General features: G+C 40.3%; 1 protein-coding gene across 3 annotated transcripts in view; it reads left to right on the top strand.

Annotated features, from left to right (window-relative positions):
• Positions 1–18,220, top strand: part of CRBN (cereblon) — a 45,285-nt gene that overhangs the window by 17,617 nt on the left and 9,448 nt on the right. For all 3 annotated transcript variants that reach the window (XM_074957529.1, XM_074957528.1, XM_074957530.1), the window contains 4 exons: positions 5,198–5,360; positions 15,904–15,966; positions 16,949–17,033; positions 17,791–17,906. In XM_074957529.1, the coding sequence (XP_074813630.1) occupies positions 5,198–5,360; positions 15,904–15,966; positions 16,949–17,033; positions 17,791–17,906 (427 nt within the window). The remainder of the gene's footprint in view (positions 1–5,197; positions 5,361–15,903; positions 15,967–16,948; positions 17,034–17,790; positions 17,907–18,220) is intronic.

Genomic DNA, 18,220 nt, shown 5'->3' with positions numbered 1-18,220 from the left:
CCTTTTGGTCCAGGACTCTGTCAGGGCCGTGTCAACGATAGCCCTGGAGATTGAATGAGCCGCTGTTAGCACCGCACCCCAGTGTTCCCCTTCCACAGGTTGTGGAAGCAGTGCCAGTACAGGTATCGGTACAGGGGGCCTTGGTACCGCTTAAGTTGGCACCACAAATGCTACCATGGTGACTTTCACCACCCTCCGTGTCGGTACTGTCAAACACTATGGTACCACTGTTCACTTCGGGACCGACACCGGTATACTTGATACTAATAGTACCACTTCCATTGGCAGCATCGCTTCGTTCTGGATGACGGATGAGTCAGACAGGGTACTCGCTGCCTCTGGTCTCCGTTCATCCTTATCTCTGGGGTCTGCAGGCTCCTCTGCATCTGAGTCGGGGTCATCATCCTCCCTCTCTCCAGCGTCTGACCTGCATCGAGGGCAGTTGATGGAGCATTATGGGTACTAGGATTGGTGCCCATCTTGCAATCGGGATGGAGGTGCCTGGCTGAAAGTGCATTAGGCAGTGATGTTGGCATTTCATCTCCCTGTTCAGGGAAGATCAGTCTTCTCCAGTGCCATGGGAACAAGATTCTTAAAAGGGATCCTTTGTCTACATCCTCTCATCCAAGAGCGTGTTCCCCTGTGGGACCTAAACACAGTCCTAACAGGTCTGATCGGTCCTTCTTTCGAGCCCCTAGCATCTTGTCCCTTTCCACTCTTGTCAGAAAATGACTTTTCTGGTAGCAATAAAATCCACAAAGGAGATTGTGTGAGTTGCAGGCTCCAATGGAAGATCCTTTTTATGCACAATTTTCTCCAAAGACAAGGTGACTTTATGACCACACCCAATTTTTTTGTCTAAAGTGGTTTCAGTTTCATTTGAGCTAGTCAGTATATTTACCTGTTTTTTGTTGTTTTTTGTGTTTTTTTCCTAAACTGCATTCAGCTCCAGAGGAGCAGTGTCTCCATACCTTAGATGTCAGGCAATGTTTAGCCTTTTATCTGGACAGGACTAAACCATTTCATGCTTTGCATCATTAATTTGTGTCATATGCAGACCACATGAGGGTTCAAGCAATATCTTCGCAGACTATCTCCAAATGGATAACATCCTGCATCAAGATGGCATACGTCCCCTCAGTGGGTGGGAGCTCATTCTATGAGGATTCAAGCAATGTCCATAGCGTTCCTCAGTGACGTTTCCATATTGGACATATGCAAGGGTGCTATGTGATCACTGATACATTCGTTCATGAACCATTACCCCATAACCTCATATTTCACAGCGGATGCAAGCTTTGGTAGTGAGGTCTGAGTTTAGGTAGACTCTGAGCCCTGCCTGCTGCAGCTGGGGGACATGACACTTCCGCTTGTGTCACCTAATTGGAATACACAGCTGCATCTACTCAAAGAAGAAACAGGTATTTGTTGTAACTGTGGATCTTACAGACGTGATGCAGACTGTATTTCACGACCCACCCTGCATCCCCTCTGCGTCAGAGTCTCATTTCTGGGCATTTAGTGTGAAATTACTCCGTTGGCACCTCCTTTTCTATTGCATCAAACACTAACTTCTGTTCCTTTACTTCACCAGTTCACAGTTTAGCTTTCCCAGAACTTAATCCATTTCTTATCTTATCTCACTGCTTTGTGATCCATCTCCTTCACTCCACCAATCATGTCAGCCTTTTACCAGCTTGTCATTTCTCCCATAATCACTTCTCACCTTCTTCAATGCTGCCCATTATGCATTAAACACTATTCCCTAATCAATTTGCAAGGAAGTTCTCTGTCCTTTATTATGATGCCTATGGTAAACTATGTAATGATATTGGCTAGGTTGGTGGCCTGTGGTGGTGATTCATTAAGACCTCTTGTCTGCTTATTAAAAAAAAAAAATAAAAAAATAGACACTTCTAAATTGTACACTCAATTGAGAATATATGCAACATCCGTATTCCACCTGCTGTAACCCATGTATTTCTCCTCCTATCAGGGATGCTGGAACAATTTGTATAGTGGGGGTACTGAGAGCCATTGAACCAAACTGTAAACCCTGTGTACAATGGAAGCCACTTCAAGCCAGAGGGTGCAGCAGCAGCACCCCCACACCGCTAGTTCCAGCATTTATGTCTCCAGTTATGTTCTACACCTTGTTGGAGCTTGTCTCTATTTAAAATGTAACCACTCTGGGTTAGAGACTGTATTTTGTTATATATTTGTACAGAGTGCTGCACAGGCCCTACTGAGGGCTGTGCGTGGTAGCAAAATACAAATAATATTTTGGTTAAAAAATTTATATTTAGAGATGAGATTTCCTGTCCACCCACTTAAAAGGAACAACATAAATATTTGCATTCATTGTTCAGCACAGCAACATTCTTTTTAAAAAGAGGCATTAGAATATCAGCTAATTGAGCAATCTGATTAACTAATCATTCTGTTACTTTAGAGTAAACTTAAGTAAAAGATTAAATAATGTGTTGCCGTTTACAAAGGCCAGTACTGCTCTGCTGTCCCTAACCATCTAATTTTTTTGCTTCTGTCACTGATCACTTCAGTTTTGAAACAAGAAAGTTTTATTGTTTGAACACAAGATGGCAGTACATAGTTAACAAAGGTAGCAACCACATCTGTTATGAAAATTGAATATCTGGAGGTGGCAAAGATACAGCTGTTTTATTCTGCTGCTAGAATATTTTACTATGGCAATTACATTCTACATGTGATTTAGAAAGTTCATTATCGCACAGCAAAATATTAATCAAGAAAATGTGAAATCTTAAGGAACTTGTTTTTTAGGTTTTTAGAACTAACTCAAGGTAGGGTTGAAAAATTATTTAAAAATAAGATTGAATTTATTGGGGTGCTTCAGATCTTGTAATATCGTCTCCAACATATGTTCAGCTTTATTGCATGGTTCGGGAGGCATTCTCATATTTGAAACTGTTGCCTGCATTTACAGCTTGTACAACATAGATGTAACTCCAACATAGTTAATAACTCCAGTGTGCTGTATTCAGCTTCCCTAGTGTGACCTTTGAACCACAGTTAAAAATCAATGGTTACTTACGTATATTTATGTTGAACCTTTTAAAACCTTTTTATTACTGTATTTAAGTCACATGAAGTGACTATCAAAAACTGAAGGGTGCCATTCTTTTTTTATTTTTTATTGCTCACCTTCATCCTATTCTTTATCTTCAGTAAATATTAAAATACCACTTTACAATATGATCTGCATTTGTGGGTCAAGGCAGCACTTCTAAAAATATGCAATGGGAAAGTACTCATTAAATATACCAGAAAAAGAAGCAGAAATCTAGGTCTGATGCTTTTTTTTTTTTGTTGTTGAATTGAAACAACATGTGGAATCACACTTTCAAGCTGACAAATTCATTTTAGTATTTTAGCATTCTTGGTGCATTATACTGTTAAGAGAACAGAACATATAAAATACTTTCCTACTAAACAGTACTCCTGGTAGGTGGTTTGGTTTTTGTTTTTTTTAAAGTACAGTGGCCTTTTTGGGGAGTAGGTGACCTAGTGTATAGGTGGGGTACTAAAAGATGATTACCATCTGTATCCTATTTCTGCTGATTTTGAACTCTAGCTAATCACATAACGTTTAGGGTTTAAAGAAAGGAAACTGCTTTTCAGCTAAACTTCCTTTCTGAGAGTTTGATATGTATTATCTGACAGTTATTTTAATACCAAAATTAACTTGGAGACAAAAAACTAAAAATATAATGCTGAGATGGTAGAATGTTCTGCTGTGACTCTACTTCCAAACTGACTTCAGTTCTGATCACAATTCTGATACATAAACTATGCCCTTAAAAATGTAGATGACACTTATTTTGTATCTCATGATAAAGGAAGCTAACTCGGAAAGGAAGAAAGTAACCATGCTGACAGTTTTAGATGGTAGTTTCCACATTCCTGCATAAAAAGATGTGTTAAAGGAATATTCATTAAGTTTAAAGAAAAATAAAAAATAGAGATTAAGAAATCTAACTATTTTTAAACAGTGATACTTTATTCAGCATGTTTTGAAAATGTCAGATACACTCAGCACCTAAAAGTGCTTCTGGTGGTTTGTTTATTAACTGGAACAAATTTCAGTGGACTGCACTTCTTGAAAATAGCAAAGATGTAAGATACCCTAATCTATGTTCTGTTTGCTTTCAAATACAGTAACTCCTCACTTAATGTCCTCCCACTTAATGTTGTTTCGAAGTTACGTCGCTGCTCCATTAGGGAACATGCTCCTTTAAAGTTGTGCAATGCTCCCTTATAATGTCGTTTGGCTGCCTGCTCTGTCCACTGCTTGTAAGATTCTGTGGAAGATCAGCGACTTTACAAGGGACCATTGCACAAGTTCCTCTTCTCCGCCTCCTCCCCCTCCCTCCCAGAGCTTTCCCCGCTGCCAAACAGCTGTTTGGCGGCGCTTAGGACTTTCTGGGAGGGAGGGGGAGGTGCGGGGAGGTGCCACATCTCCATTCCTCCCCGTCCCTCCCAGAATGTCCTAAGCACCGCCAAACAGCTGTTTGGTGGCAGGGAAGCTCTGGGAGGGAGGGGGAGAAGCGGGGATGCAGCGTGCTCCGGAGAGGAGGTGGAGTGGGGGTGGGAAGAAGTGGGTCTGGAGTGGAGCGGGGACAGGAAGAGGCGGGCCTGAAGGATCCGCTGGCAAAGTTGGCGCCTGTTCTTCTAGGGGGGAAGCTGCTGCTGCGCAAAGTGCTTCCTAGCGTCCTTGCCTGCAGTGCGCTGTGCCTGTGTGGGGTAAGCCAGGGGCACCTCCCAACCACAGTACAGTATATATATAATGCCTTTTGTCTGCCCCCCAAAAAATTCCTTGGAACCTAACCCCCACCCCACCCCCGCATTTATATTAAATCTTATGGAAAAATTGGATTCATTTAATATCGTTTCACTTAAAGTTGCATTTTTCAGGAACATAACTACAATGTTAAGTGAGGAGTTACTGTACATAAGTTCTATGCTATGTAGTCACAACAATAGTTCAATTTGTACAAGTGAGATTTAAGTAACTTTAAAAATCTAATGAGATGGCTTCATGTTTGAAGATTTACATTGCTGCATCGAGGTTGGTTCTTCTGCACATATTTACATAGGCGGTGGAATCCAAACTGTTGCTCTTCTAAATTTTTTATATATAATTTTTTTTCTTTATCAGAATCCAGCAGGCTAAAGTACAAATCCTTCCTGAGCGAGTGCTGCCTTCAACTATGTCAGCAGTACAGCTGGAATCCCTGAACAGATGCCACATAATTCCTTCTTCCAAACCTACAGCGTGGCAGGACCAACATATACATCAATGGTGGCAGAAATATCAAAAGGTCAGAAGCTAATTGTTTTTTTAATTTTATTTTTGATGGCATTTCAAAAATCAATAAGTTCTATCTGTGTGTCTTTAAAGAAAAATGCACAAACTGGGACCCTATATGTCAACCTTCTGCTGTTGCTGCAGATTGTGTGGGTTGTTTATCAGCGGACAGCAGTGGGCAGATACACATTTTGTATTAGATTAGTTATGTCTTATTTTAATTACCATGTCATTGCTTTGGGGGAAGTAATGTTGTATATGTATATCTTGCTAAATTGCTGGGAAGGTATAAGGATTGCCTACACGTAGAAATTCACCAGCAGAACTATACTATTACAGTTATTCTGCTATAATTCTACTGGCATAACTCCCCATGTGGGCACTCTTATTTTTTTTTTTGCATAGCTTATGTGGCTAAGTCCATATGAAATCTATTAATGTTTATAGTGGCACATAAACCTTTTTTTTTTTTTTTTTTTTTTTTTAAATGTAAGCTAAGAATCCCAGGCTCCCAAGACATATTTACAAATGCATTCTATTTATTGGGATGGTCAGTGTTAGGAGCTTGTGGTGATTGCTACATAATGAGAATTAAATCTAAGGGCTTGATTTCTAGTTCCTCTCTCTAACATTTACTTTTTTTTCTCATATCAGTTCCTTTCATCCATCAGTTTCTTTCCTCTTTCATTATCACCCTGACTTCTAGTACTTCAGGTGAATTATAGACCAGTCAGCCTAACTTAGATACCTGGAAAGGTACTGAAACAAATAATTGAACAATCAGTTTGTAAGCACCTACAGCATAATAGGGCTAAACAAAATAGCCAGTATGGGTTTGTCAAGAAAAATCATGTCAAACCAACCTAGTTTCCGTCTTTGACAGGATTACTAGCCTACTGGATGGGGGAAGCAGTACCTGTGATGTATCTTGATTTTAGTAACGCTTTAGAAACGATCCCACATGACATAAACATTTGCTAGTTTGCTCATGTTAATGTTCTGCATTGTTTTTCTGGCGATTTCTGTAAGTGTACCTGGTTTGTTTTTTCTAAACTGGACTCTTTATCATGTACATAATTGAACCTCACTAATCTAACACTGATTAGTGAGGTTTGTAGAATACTGAGAGCTGGGGATAGGGCCAGCAAGTTGATATGATGATCTTTGTGGGCAAATAGAAGGGCTTCTTGACGTGCCCTGGGTTTAGCTTTGACTTGAAAACTGTTGGCCATCAGTGCTGCTTCTACTGCTTCTGCTGCTGCCTGGGTGCTACTGCCATGGCTTTGGTTTGGCTGTCGGAGAGAAGAGGGACGTGGTAGCTGATTTGTAGTGGAAAATTTTAGAGTGCCATCATTTCCTGTCTTTTCTCTGTGGTTGGGTAAATTCAGCTGAAGGGCAGAGGTGGCTTTTTTTGGTGGCTTTATTGATCTATGGGAACACTGAGAACACGCACCAGTGGAAGAACATGAGCAGCATCTGCTCGTGGTCGAATCTTCTTCCAGGCATTTGATATGTGGGTGAGAGGTAATCCATGGGTGACACTGTGTTCCTGTAGTTATCCACAGGGAGGCGACTTCCCCAACATCAGAACCTCTGTGTTTACTTCCTCACTGAAGAGCAAATTTAGACGTCTACTTTCCCTTTGCAGCTGTGCAGTTTAACAAAGTGCAAATCAGTGAGGTTCCATTGTGCTTAATTTTTTGTATTTAAATACACAGTTGTTCCGCTCATGTTAGGAGTGGTGATCCTAGACCAGGGATCGGCAACCTTTGGCACACAGTCCGCCAGGGTAAGCCCCCTGGTGAGCCGGGCCGGTTTGTTTACCTGTCGCATCTGCAGGTTCAGCTGATCGCAGTGCCCACTGGCCGCGGTTCGCCGTTCCAGACCAATGGGGGCTGCGGGAAGCGGCGGCCAGCACATCTCTCGGCCTGCGCCCTATTGGCCTGGAGTGGCGAACCATGGCCAGTGGGAGCTGCGATGGGCCAAACCTGCAGACGCTGCAGGTAAACAAACTGGCCCGGCCCGCCAGGGGGCTTGCCCTGGCAGGCTGCGTGCCAAAGGTTGCCAATCCGTGTCCTAGACCATAGATGACAATCTCATAGGCTGAATGCATTTTACTGGCTTCTACTAAATACTGTAAAGGAAATTTTATAAATGAGGTTAATTCACAGGCTGAATATATAATACAAGAAATAGAAGTTTCTTGGTCTTTTTAAATAAATTGAGTGTCATGTTTTAAGATCAGAGGCCCCTAAGTGTTAATCCAATACAAATGATGATGATATGCCCCTTGCTGAATAACTCAAGAATCCTGACAGGTTTCAGAGTACCAGCCGTGTTAGTCTGTATTCGCAAAAAGAAAAGGAGGACTTGTGGCACCTTAGAGACTAACAAATTTATTTGAGCATAAGCTTTCGTGAGCATGCATCCAGTGAAGTGAGCTATAGCTCACAAAAGCTTATGCTCAAATAAATTTGTTAGTCTCTAAGGTGCCACAAGTACTCCTTTTCTTTTTTCAAGAATCCTGAATATCCCAAACTGATATTTGCTTAACACGTTTTTGCTTAAATATTATCCTGTTTCGCTTTCAGTATTGAAATGAATCAGAAAGAAGGCAGGGCATAGCTGATTGCAAGTCCCTCCCTCCCTGCATATGCTAATCAGGTTGCCCCACACTTTTGCAGTGAAAAAATGTGCTTTATGGCCAGAGTTCATCACCTGGAGAAAGTAACTCATCAACAGAAAATGCAAATCCAGACTTTCTGAAGACCAAACCTCTGCAGGAATCAAAAGAAATCAGGTGTGTAGTGCTCCTAAGATTCCTTGCATCTCGATTCTCCCACCTGAGAAGCTGGTAGTTAAACCTAAGAAGCTGAAATAAAGCACGTTCATGTTGTAATTACATATCTCTTCATATGTTCTCAATAGGATACCCATGACTGTAATTATATACAAAATATTTCTGCATACTTCAGTGCCTAATAACCTGCCCAGTAAGTTATGTCTACCAGAGAACTACAATATTTGTATTTAATCCATTTGTTTTGGACAAACTCTCTATATTTTTAATGCTGCTTCATTGTTCTTGGCATATGTTCAACACAAATATTTCATTTTCAGAAGAGCTAGTATATAATTTTTGATTACGTATTTTGAAATTTAAATTTAGAAAATTAATTTGATTTAATGCAACATTAAGGTTACATATTTAAGTCAGGAGATGCAAAACATAAAGTTAACGTAGGCAAATAAAGGTTTCTGTGTTGCATGTGCTCTATTTGTAAGTTCTAATAACTAGTGAAAGCATAATATATATGAATAAGTGTTTCTATGAGAATCTTAACTATTTTATTTCCTTCTCTCCTTTTTAAAGATGCACCTTTATGCTGCTGTAATGTAGCTTTTAGAATTTAATTCACTTTTTAAAAAAAAGAGGAGAGGAGAAGCTGCTATTGCACTTTAATAAGGTGTTGGTCTTGACTGACAGGAATTTAACTTCAATTTCACTCATTTCCCCAGAGTATGCTCCACTGGGGAAAATCCTGTCTCCTTCCCTGTGCTGCAGAGTTGCACCATTGCAGTTTTGCCAATGGCTGAAATTGGGGATAATCTACAATGTAAACATTTCAAAAGAACCTAACATTTCAGTTTGTGACTCAAGTCTTGCCACTAACTCAATTCTCATCCATGTACAAAAACCTCTTCCTTAAATTAAGAGGTGTTTTAAGATCAACCTAGCTGGCCTATCAGGGAAGTGAGTTGAAGCTTGAGTGATGCTGGTGCTCAAGCTAATAATGCAAGAGCTCAAGTTACAGTAGCTAATCCAATCACTTTGCTAATCCAATCAGTCTGTGCTGTTGCTGCATGTTTGAATTTAATAACCATTTGAGATTGTCAAATAACAGGCTCAAATGGAATTATTTGATCAAAGATTTAATCAGAGATTAGTTCAACACCATCCAGAAAGAAAAGATATATTACCACCCTTGGTGTAAGTTAAAGAGCTGGCCTTTGTGTCTCTCCCCAGTGTAACTGGTGTGTTGATGGCAGATTTCATTTCCCTACCTAATTCCCAATATGTCTGTCTTTTCTATGGGGTATGAAACAAAGAGAAACCCCTTCTGTGGATGGAAAAAATATTTTCCTATGATTGATTTTTGCCATATGTTATGTTTTTTAATGTTTTTGTTTACCTCATTACTTATGGAATTTCCTTTATGGTATCTGTAGGCTACATGATGGATAAGCAAAAAGGGAATTCTAACCAGATCACTATTCCTGACAACTGGCAATCCCCAAGACCTCTTTTAATGGATCCCCATTTCATCATTGCAGAAAGTATCTGCAATAATAATTGTTCCTTACCAAACAGTCCTGCTTATATCTCTGTAGACTCTTTTGGTAGTTTGAGGGGGTCTTTTTCCTGGACATCTGTTTTCTCACAGAGTTGGATGGCTTATAGTCTAAGGGTATGGCTACGCTTGCAGATGTAGAGTGCTTTGAGTTAAACCAGCCTTCACAGAGCGCAGTAGAGAAAGCGCTGCAGTCTGTCCACACTGACAGCTTCAAGCGCACTGTCGTCGCCACATTAGCAGCTCTTGCAATGGCCACAGAGAGCAGTGCATTGTGGTAGCTATCCCAGCATGCAAGTGGCTGCAATGTTCTTTTCAAATGGGGGGGGGGTGGAGTGTGACAGGGAGTGTGTTGTGTGTATGTGGGGGGAGAGAGAGTGGGTTTTGGGGGACTGAGAACATGTCTGCTGCTGTCTGAACTTGCAAGACAGCATGCTGACACCCCTTATCCCACGCCTCTCTCTCACACGCACAGCATTCCACAGTAACAGCTTGCTTTGTCTTGGAGCAGATAAGCAGCCAGCTGTCAGAAACGGAGCTTTCAAAGAGCATATCCGCATTCCTACAGCGAGTTTAAAAACAATGAGAAGAGTGGCCACTTGACTTAAGGGGATTATGGGACGTTTCCAGAGGCTGATCAGAGCACAGTAATGCAACACCTCATTCACACCGACGCTGTGGCGCTCCAGCGGGGGCGCAGCAAACGTTATTCCACTCGCCGAAGTGGAGTACCAGCAGAGTTGTAGCCGCGGGGTCAGAGCGCTCTACCCGCCTTGCCAGTGTGGGCGGGTAGTGAGCTAGTGCACCTGGGGCTCCTTTATTGTGCTGTAACTTGCAAGTATAGCCAAGCCCTAATACTCAATCGTAAGAAATTCCTGCATATAAGTCACTCACAAGTTATGGACCAATATTCTGGCCTTACTAGTCAAATGCACTTTGCTAACACTATAAAAAAATTTGGGAGAATATATCAATTTAATATAGGGTAGAACCTCAGAGTTACGACACCTCAGGAATGGAGTTTGTTCGTAACTCTGAATAAAACATTGTGGTTGTTCTTTCAAAAGTTTACAACTGAACATTGACTTAGTAAACTTTCAAAGCTGTATTATGCAGAAGAAAAATGCTGCTTATAACCATCTAAATTTAAATGAAACAAGCACAGAAATTTTCCCTTTATTCTTTTTAGTAGTTTACCTTTAACACAGCACTGTACTGTATTCACTGTGTGTGTCTGCTACTGCCTGACTGCATGTGACCAGTCAGTTTGTAACTCTGAAGTTCTACTGTACGTTCTTGTAAGAGTAATATGTATTTTGAGCAAAACTAACACATTGGTGACCTGGTCTGGTCCCCAGCTGCGAGGCTGTCAGTTCTTAGCTAATGCCTGCAGCCTGGGCAAGAACTAGCGTTGGCCTGCTAGCGTCATGCGTACATCTCAGTATTAGTACTTTACAATATTGACTGTCAAAAAATTACAGACAGGGTACAGACACGGTGAATCAAAAGCTTTCCATTCTAAAGAAAATGCTAATATCTTTAAATTGGTGAACTCAATCTTGCAACATCTTTGCTGTTCAGTCTTCCTGTTCCATTTATAACAAGTGCTACAGATGCATGCAACATAAAATGGGGTGTTCACTGCAGCAGGTTCACAGTGTGGGATTGTTGCAATTCCCCTTAGACAGAAATACACATATACCTTCTGAAGCTCAGAGCCATTCATTGGACATTACGATCATTTTTTATTCATCTCCAGCACAAAGTTGTCCATGTAATTATGGAAACATCACTGCAATCCTTTATATAAACAAGCAGGGCTTTTCAGTTTTACTCATCTTTGCAGGAAAGCAATGGTTTTGTGGGAATGGTGCATTCTCTGCAGACCCTCCAGTTACGCATCTCTCAGGGAAGAACAAGAATCTGATGGACTAGCTATGCAAATCACAGTAGATATCAATGAGTGGTTACTGAAAACATCAGTGATACAGGAAATCTCCACACACTAGGGACACCCCCACTTCTTTACAGCCAAATAGAATGCAAAATGTCAAAAGCCTTGTTTGAAAGCAGTGAGACATATTTTGGATGCATTCCTCATGTCCTGGAGCCAGTGTCTCTTCTGTGCCTTTTCTGCTATAAACCTAATATGCTGGATTCAAAGGGGGGGGAAAAAAAAACAGGACAAGGCAAAGATCATTTTAATGGCTCCCACATAGCAGTGGCTCACAGACCTTCTATGTTTTTCAGCAGGGATCTATGAGAGACTACCTCTTGTTCCAGATTTGCTGACTCTAAAAGATGATCAAGTCTGTCATCCAGATCTGAGCTCTCACCACCAGAGCATTAGGACAATGGGTTTTTAACTGACCTCGAACTATCTTGTTCCACTGCTGTTCTGAGTGTGTTAGAGAACTCTAGGAAAGGATCTACTAGAAAATGTTATAATTAAAGGTTCACAATGTGTGCAGATAATACTGTAATAATAACAATGTCCCCTACAATGGCCTCAATCCATTGTATACTCGCATACTCCGGCTCAAAATGTCATACCTATCACTTTTTTTTTTCTTTTTAAATTATGGTCCATTTATCAGTCAGATTATTGAAAACTCTATTGATGGGGGCACCATCACTGTAATGGGAAATAAATTTACATAATTACCGGAGATTCCTTCCCCTGCATTAGGCTCTCCCATGCTTGACTACCGTAACTAACTGGACGTCGGTAGAATCTCAAACAGGTCCTGGCTTGCGGCATAGCTCGACTCCCCCCTCCCACCTGCAGTTGCAAGTCCCCCATCTTTATTCTTGCTGTTCATGTCCGGGGACTGTGATTTGGGCTCCTAAAAGGTATCCGCAGTGGTGTGTGGGGTGGTGGTGGGGTCTCCGCCAATATGGTATACAGCTCTTTGTAAAAGCAGCAGGTCTGTAGCTCAGCACTGGATCGACTGTTGGCCTCTTCTGATATGCCTGCCACAGTTCCTTTGTTTTTCACACAGCACTGGTATTGATCTCAGTTGTACTCCTTCTCCTGCATCCCCCTGCAATCTGCTTGTAGATGTCCATGTTACTATAGCTGTGCTTGCACAGCCTCTTTGCCCAGGACGCCAATAAGTCCTGTCTGCTCCAAGCTGGAGAATGTCTAGAACATGTAGCTGACATGGTCATCTGGGCAGCTGCACCGAACAACAGATAGCTGCTAGATGTGCTTGCCCCGATGGACAATCGGGAAAAGGCATTTCAAAAATTTGTGTGGTTTTAAAGGGGGTTTTGGCTTCTGTTCTTCATGACCCCTGGGCAGTGAAGTTCACAGTTGTGACCAGAGTAGTTAGTGTCTGGGATTGTGGGACAGCTGCTGGAAGGACTGTCAGGGTCAACATAGGCAACACAGTGTCTACACTCATGCTGCATCGACCTCAGTATGTTGACCATGGCTCAACGCTGCTCAGGCAGGTGGTGTTACTGTGTTGGCTTAATAGAGAGCATATGTTAATGAAGACAAATTGAAATGTAGACATGCAGAGCTAGGTAGATGCAAGTGGCTTGTGTCGACCAAACTTTCTAGTGTAGACGAGGCCAAAGGTACCAGTTAGGACTGGTTGTGGTGTTTGTTTTTTGGCGTGTAAACCTCTGTCTGTTGGCAAATGGACAGAGACCCACCGTACTCATTTCTCATATGCTAGTGAACAATATAAAGTTTTCAAATTATTAGAATAAAAACAAACAAGGAATTCTTGCATTGGTACCTTCACATGCCAAGATTTCTGAAGGAAGATTATTTGACCTAGTAATATCCTGAAAATAAGGGCTTATACTTAAATGCTGACAGATTTTTAGCTAGACCATTGCAGTAGGTGCAACTGTTAAGACACCCACACTAGTTCCTTTAAATAAAGAAATAAAATAAAATGCCAGTCTTGTGTACTTGAGTTCAATATCTCAGTAAAAGGTCCCTAAGTGTGTAATGACCAAAGCATTTTCACTGCAGAAATCAGTCATAATAGAGGTCCTTGTTTTTTGTTGGGGCATCAGCCTTCATAGAGAATCATTAATTCCCAGGAAGTAGCCTGTGTCTTCCTCAGTATTGCTAATATCTTAATCTCTCTCATTCTCTTGTTAATTCTTTGAAACAAGCATTCACTGCAGAGATTTGATTTGTTTTTTGAACAACTGAAAAAAGTGTGTTACTGTTGGACAGGTTGAACATAGAGAGATGATGTCGCTGAGCCTTTTCCCTTTCATGCTGTTTCTCTGAATCCACTCTGTATGTCGTAGTGCTGTTTCTTTAGAGCAGAAATCAAGTGATCATGTTACTCGTTTTCATATTTGAGAACAACTCAGCTAATTCAGGTCACTCTTGACAGCTCAAATAAATTTGTTCATCTCTAAGATGCCACAAGTACTCCTTTTCTTTTTGTAGAATTTTACTGTAATCATTGTGGTTATGATTTGTTCTACATCTCAAACTGTGTGTGTGTATGTGTATGTGGGCAGGTAAACGAACTGGCCCGGTCCACCAGGGGCTTTCCCTGCACAAGCAGCGGAACAAGTTTGGGATCCATTGTCCTACTGTATTTTCTACTGCATGCATCCGATGAAGTGGGTTTTAGCCCATGAAAGCTTATGCCCAAATATATATATATGTGTGTGTGTGTATATGTATGTGTATGTATGTATATATATATACACACACACACACACACACACACACACACACACATCTATTTCTCCTGCTGATAATAGCCCACCTTAATTAATTGGTCTCATTACAGTTGGTATAGCAACACCCATTTTTTCATGTTCTCTGTGTATATCTTCCCTCTGCAGTGGTTCCCAAATTTGTTCCACCGCTTGCGCAGGGAAAGCCCCTGGCGGGCCGGTCCGGTTTGTTTCCCTGCTGCATCCTCAGGTTTGGCCAATCGCGGCTCCCAGTGGCCGCGGTTCGCTGCTCCAGGCCAATGGGAGCTGCTGGAAGCGGCGGCCAATACATCCCTCAGCCCGAGCCGCTTCCAGCAGCTCCCATTGTAGAACCACTGTCCCACTGTATTTCCTACTGCATGCATCCAATGAAGTGGGTTTTAGCCCACAAAAGCTTATGCCCAAATAAATTTGTTAGTCTCTAAGGCGCCACAAGTACTCCTCGGTTTTTTTGCTGATGCCACTCTGAAACCTGTATTCTGTTTGTTTTTTAGGGTCTTGTACCACACTCATGGTATCAATAATGCAACTATTATTTGATTTTAAAAAAGACACTTCAGTAATGTTACTCATTATACCTTCAGTTAGATAGCAATGGACTTGTGACTTGACCACAGTTTTGTACTTAATATGAAATGTCCTTACTCAACAACTGTTTTACTATGAGGAAGCACTCTTTGGATCTACTTACTAGACTACTACAGAGCTGAGACTCAGGTGATCTGGATTCTGTTTCTGGCTTGTCCACAGATATTTTTTGTGTGTGTTTTAACTTGTCATTTGGGGACACTGGGAACTTAAAAATCAAACATCTATGTGAGTACTTCTACCTGCTGTTTTTACAAGCAACACTTACCATTGCTAATTCTTTAAAAAGTATTCTTCTGAAGTAAGGGAGACAGTTTACACCAGCTAATTATCTGGCCCATTGTTCTCAATTTTTTTTAGTTTGCATGTGCATTTCATTATTATAATTTCATTGTTTACCCTGTGTAGTCAGTCAGTTTCCCCTCCTAACCCCCATTGCTGGAGGGGATCATTCATATACAACAGGAGAGGGATAAATATGTTTAAACTACAAAAAAAGTGATTGTAAAACCCACAAAAATTAACAGTGGACTAATGGGCAGGCAAACTACCTGAAACTACTGATAACTTTTTATAAAACTGACTAGATTTGAAGGTGATTATGTACCTTTAAAGGCCACATCTGTGTGTTGATTATTTGTCATTAAATGAGATTTAATCTCTGTTTGTTTGTTTGTAAATCTGCAATGTGGGTACTGTGTATCTTAATGCATTTGCAAAATATTTTGAGATTTTTTTTGGATTGAATGTGCTAACAAGTCCCCAGTGGTGTTATGTTGATTGACAATTCGTGGCATTTTTAAATAAGTAGATGTCTTCCCAGATTATTTTCTCCTCTCCCTCCCCCATATCTGTTTGAACAAGATCTACAGAAATGTTATGATTCAAAAGTAAATGTTATGTTTTCTGTTTCAGCGGAAGTTCCACTGTGCTAGTTTGACTTCTTGGCCTCCGTGGCTCTACTCCTTATATGATGCTGTAAGTATAAACCAGATCTTACCCAGATATCTGTAATCAATTTTATGTTTTTGGGTATTTCATTATTAAGTGGCACAAAACCATATAATCTGTTTTTATTTTGTGTTTTTAAGTACTGACTGCGGCATTATCAAAACATTAGCCAAAATGACACACATTTTAAAATATCTTCAACAAACTTACACATATTTGCTGCAGAAATACTCAACACAATAACAATTTTTGTTTTTATTTCCAAATCAGTAGCTTGGATTTTTATTTGCTACCTTATAGTCTGTGTACGTGACTTTAGTAGAAACTGTGAATCCCCACCAAATGTGACCTACCCTAATAGTTGATCCAGTACTGAAAGGTTCAGTGTAGTTTAAAAAAAAAAAAAAAATACACATTTAGAATCCTTAATCAGCACTAAATTAATCAGCTGTTCCCCTCCCTCCCAATAAAGTCTGCTCAATCTTTACCACAATCATTATAAACAAAACAGAATATGCATCCTGTGAAGAACTTTAGCAGTACCAGCCCTGGCTGTTAGTGTATTACCTCGTCTGTGAAATCTTGTGGTCCCACTGAAGTCAGTGGAAGTTTTGAAACTGACTTCAGTGAGGCCAGGATTTCACTCCTTGTGTCCTGTGGAGGGAAAGTGGACTATGCATCTGGTCACAAGGGGAGCGAGGGGGGAAGTTCTGCTGCCAACCACCCTGATACTACCATAGCATAGAAATCCTTTAAAGGTAGTTAATTTATTTTCCAAAACTGATCAGATCTCTTGTTTCTGAGAAGTATCCCCACCTTGCCTGATGGGAAACCTAGGCTGATTTTTAATTTATTAGCTTAAAATATGTAGACATGTAGATAAACTGTCTTTGTGCTAAGCTTTTTAAAAGCTAATGTCCACTAGAGGCCAATAGCTCACTCCCCATTTTGCTTTTATTTTAAAGGGGAAAAAATGTGTATTTAAATTACGCTTTTCTTCTAATGAAAGGAAACCTTAATGGAAAGAGTCAAGAGGCAACTACATGAGTGGGATGAAAATCTTAAAGATGAATCTCTTCCATCAAATCCAATAGGTATTGTAAAATTATGTTGCTTGGTTTTCAGCAAATTTGTATTTTCTCCCCTCGTATTTTGTTAAAGGTAATGATCTTTTTTTTTTTTCTTGCTGGCTAGCCCACGACTACTACTGGGAAGAGATTGTGTAGTGAAAGCACATACTAGTCCATTAACAAAGCCCCTTTACCAAAAATTTTCCAACACACTTTTAGCACTTGTTTCCTGACCTGCTAGAAATTAATGTTTAAAGCTGGAAAGTCCAGCTTTTGAATTTTCTGACTGACCATGAGATGGGACTGTAGTAGTATATCAGGCCTGTGCTTGTCCTGTGGTCTAACGGTGCTTTTGATGACATAAGAACAAGAATGAATACAGTAAAGTCCATTACCTTATGACAGCATAAATTCCAAGGTCTGGTTAAAGGCAGCTGATTTTTATATAATTTTTAAAAATAAAACTCAGTTGAGTATATCAAGACTGAAACGTGTGACTGTTGTTGAGTATGTTTTTGTTCTGTTTACAAATCTGGTGGAGGGGACCTTCGGAAATGAATGCACACAGAAAATGCTTATCCTTCCCATGATATAACACTTAAGCAAACGTTGATATTAGAGCCTGCATTGCCACTTGGATACAGTGTGTGAAAAGTGTATATTTTTGCTAGTACAATCTTGTTTAGAAAAGCATTGTGCAGACATAGAGAACTGAATAAAAGGCATCTGTATTTTATTTTTTTATTTCTTACATTGTAACAGGCATGGTGCTTTTCTCCAGATTTTTCTTACAGAGTTGCTGCTTGCCTGCCAATTGATGATTCATTACGTATTCAGCTGCTTAAAATAGGGAGCGCTATTCAGCGACTGCGGTGTGAATTAGATATTATGAACAAAGTAAGTATCTTATTTATGTTTAATTTACGGTACTTTGATGTAGTGTCACCAGGTAATAAGAGTAGAGTTTGTATAATCTATAACAAAATATAACTTGGAAATGGCAGCATTTTTTTTTTAAGAGGTGGTATTTTTTAGAACTTTTTTTATTTTTCCTATTTATTTTTAACTTTGATAGAATATGTGCTCCACTGATAGTGGCTGGCCCATTATATTTAGCAGCAGACTCGCAGTGCATTTTATCCTTTTTTTTTCCTAGCGCTAAAGTACTTGCTGGCTTTTTTTTCATCTTGAAAGAATGACAATCATATTTT

Source organism: Natator depressus, chromosome 7 (genome assembly GCF_965152275.1).
Source record: "Natator depressus isolate rNatDep1 chromosome 7, rNatDep2.hap1, whole genome shotgun sequence".
NCBI classification, from domain to species: domain Eukaryota; kingdom Metazoa; phylum Chordata; order Testudines; family Cheloniidae; genus Natator; species Natator depressus.
This window is presented reverse-complemented; position numbering and strand designations above follow the sequence as displayed.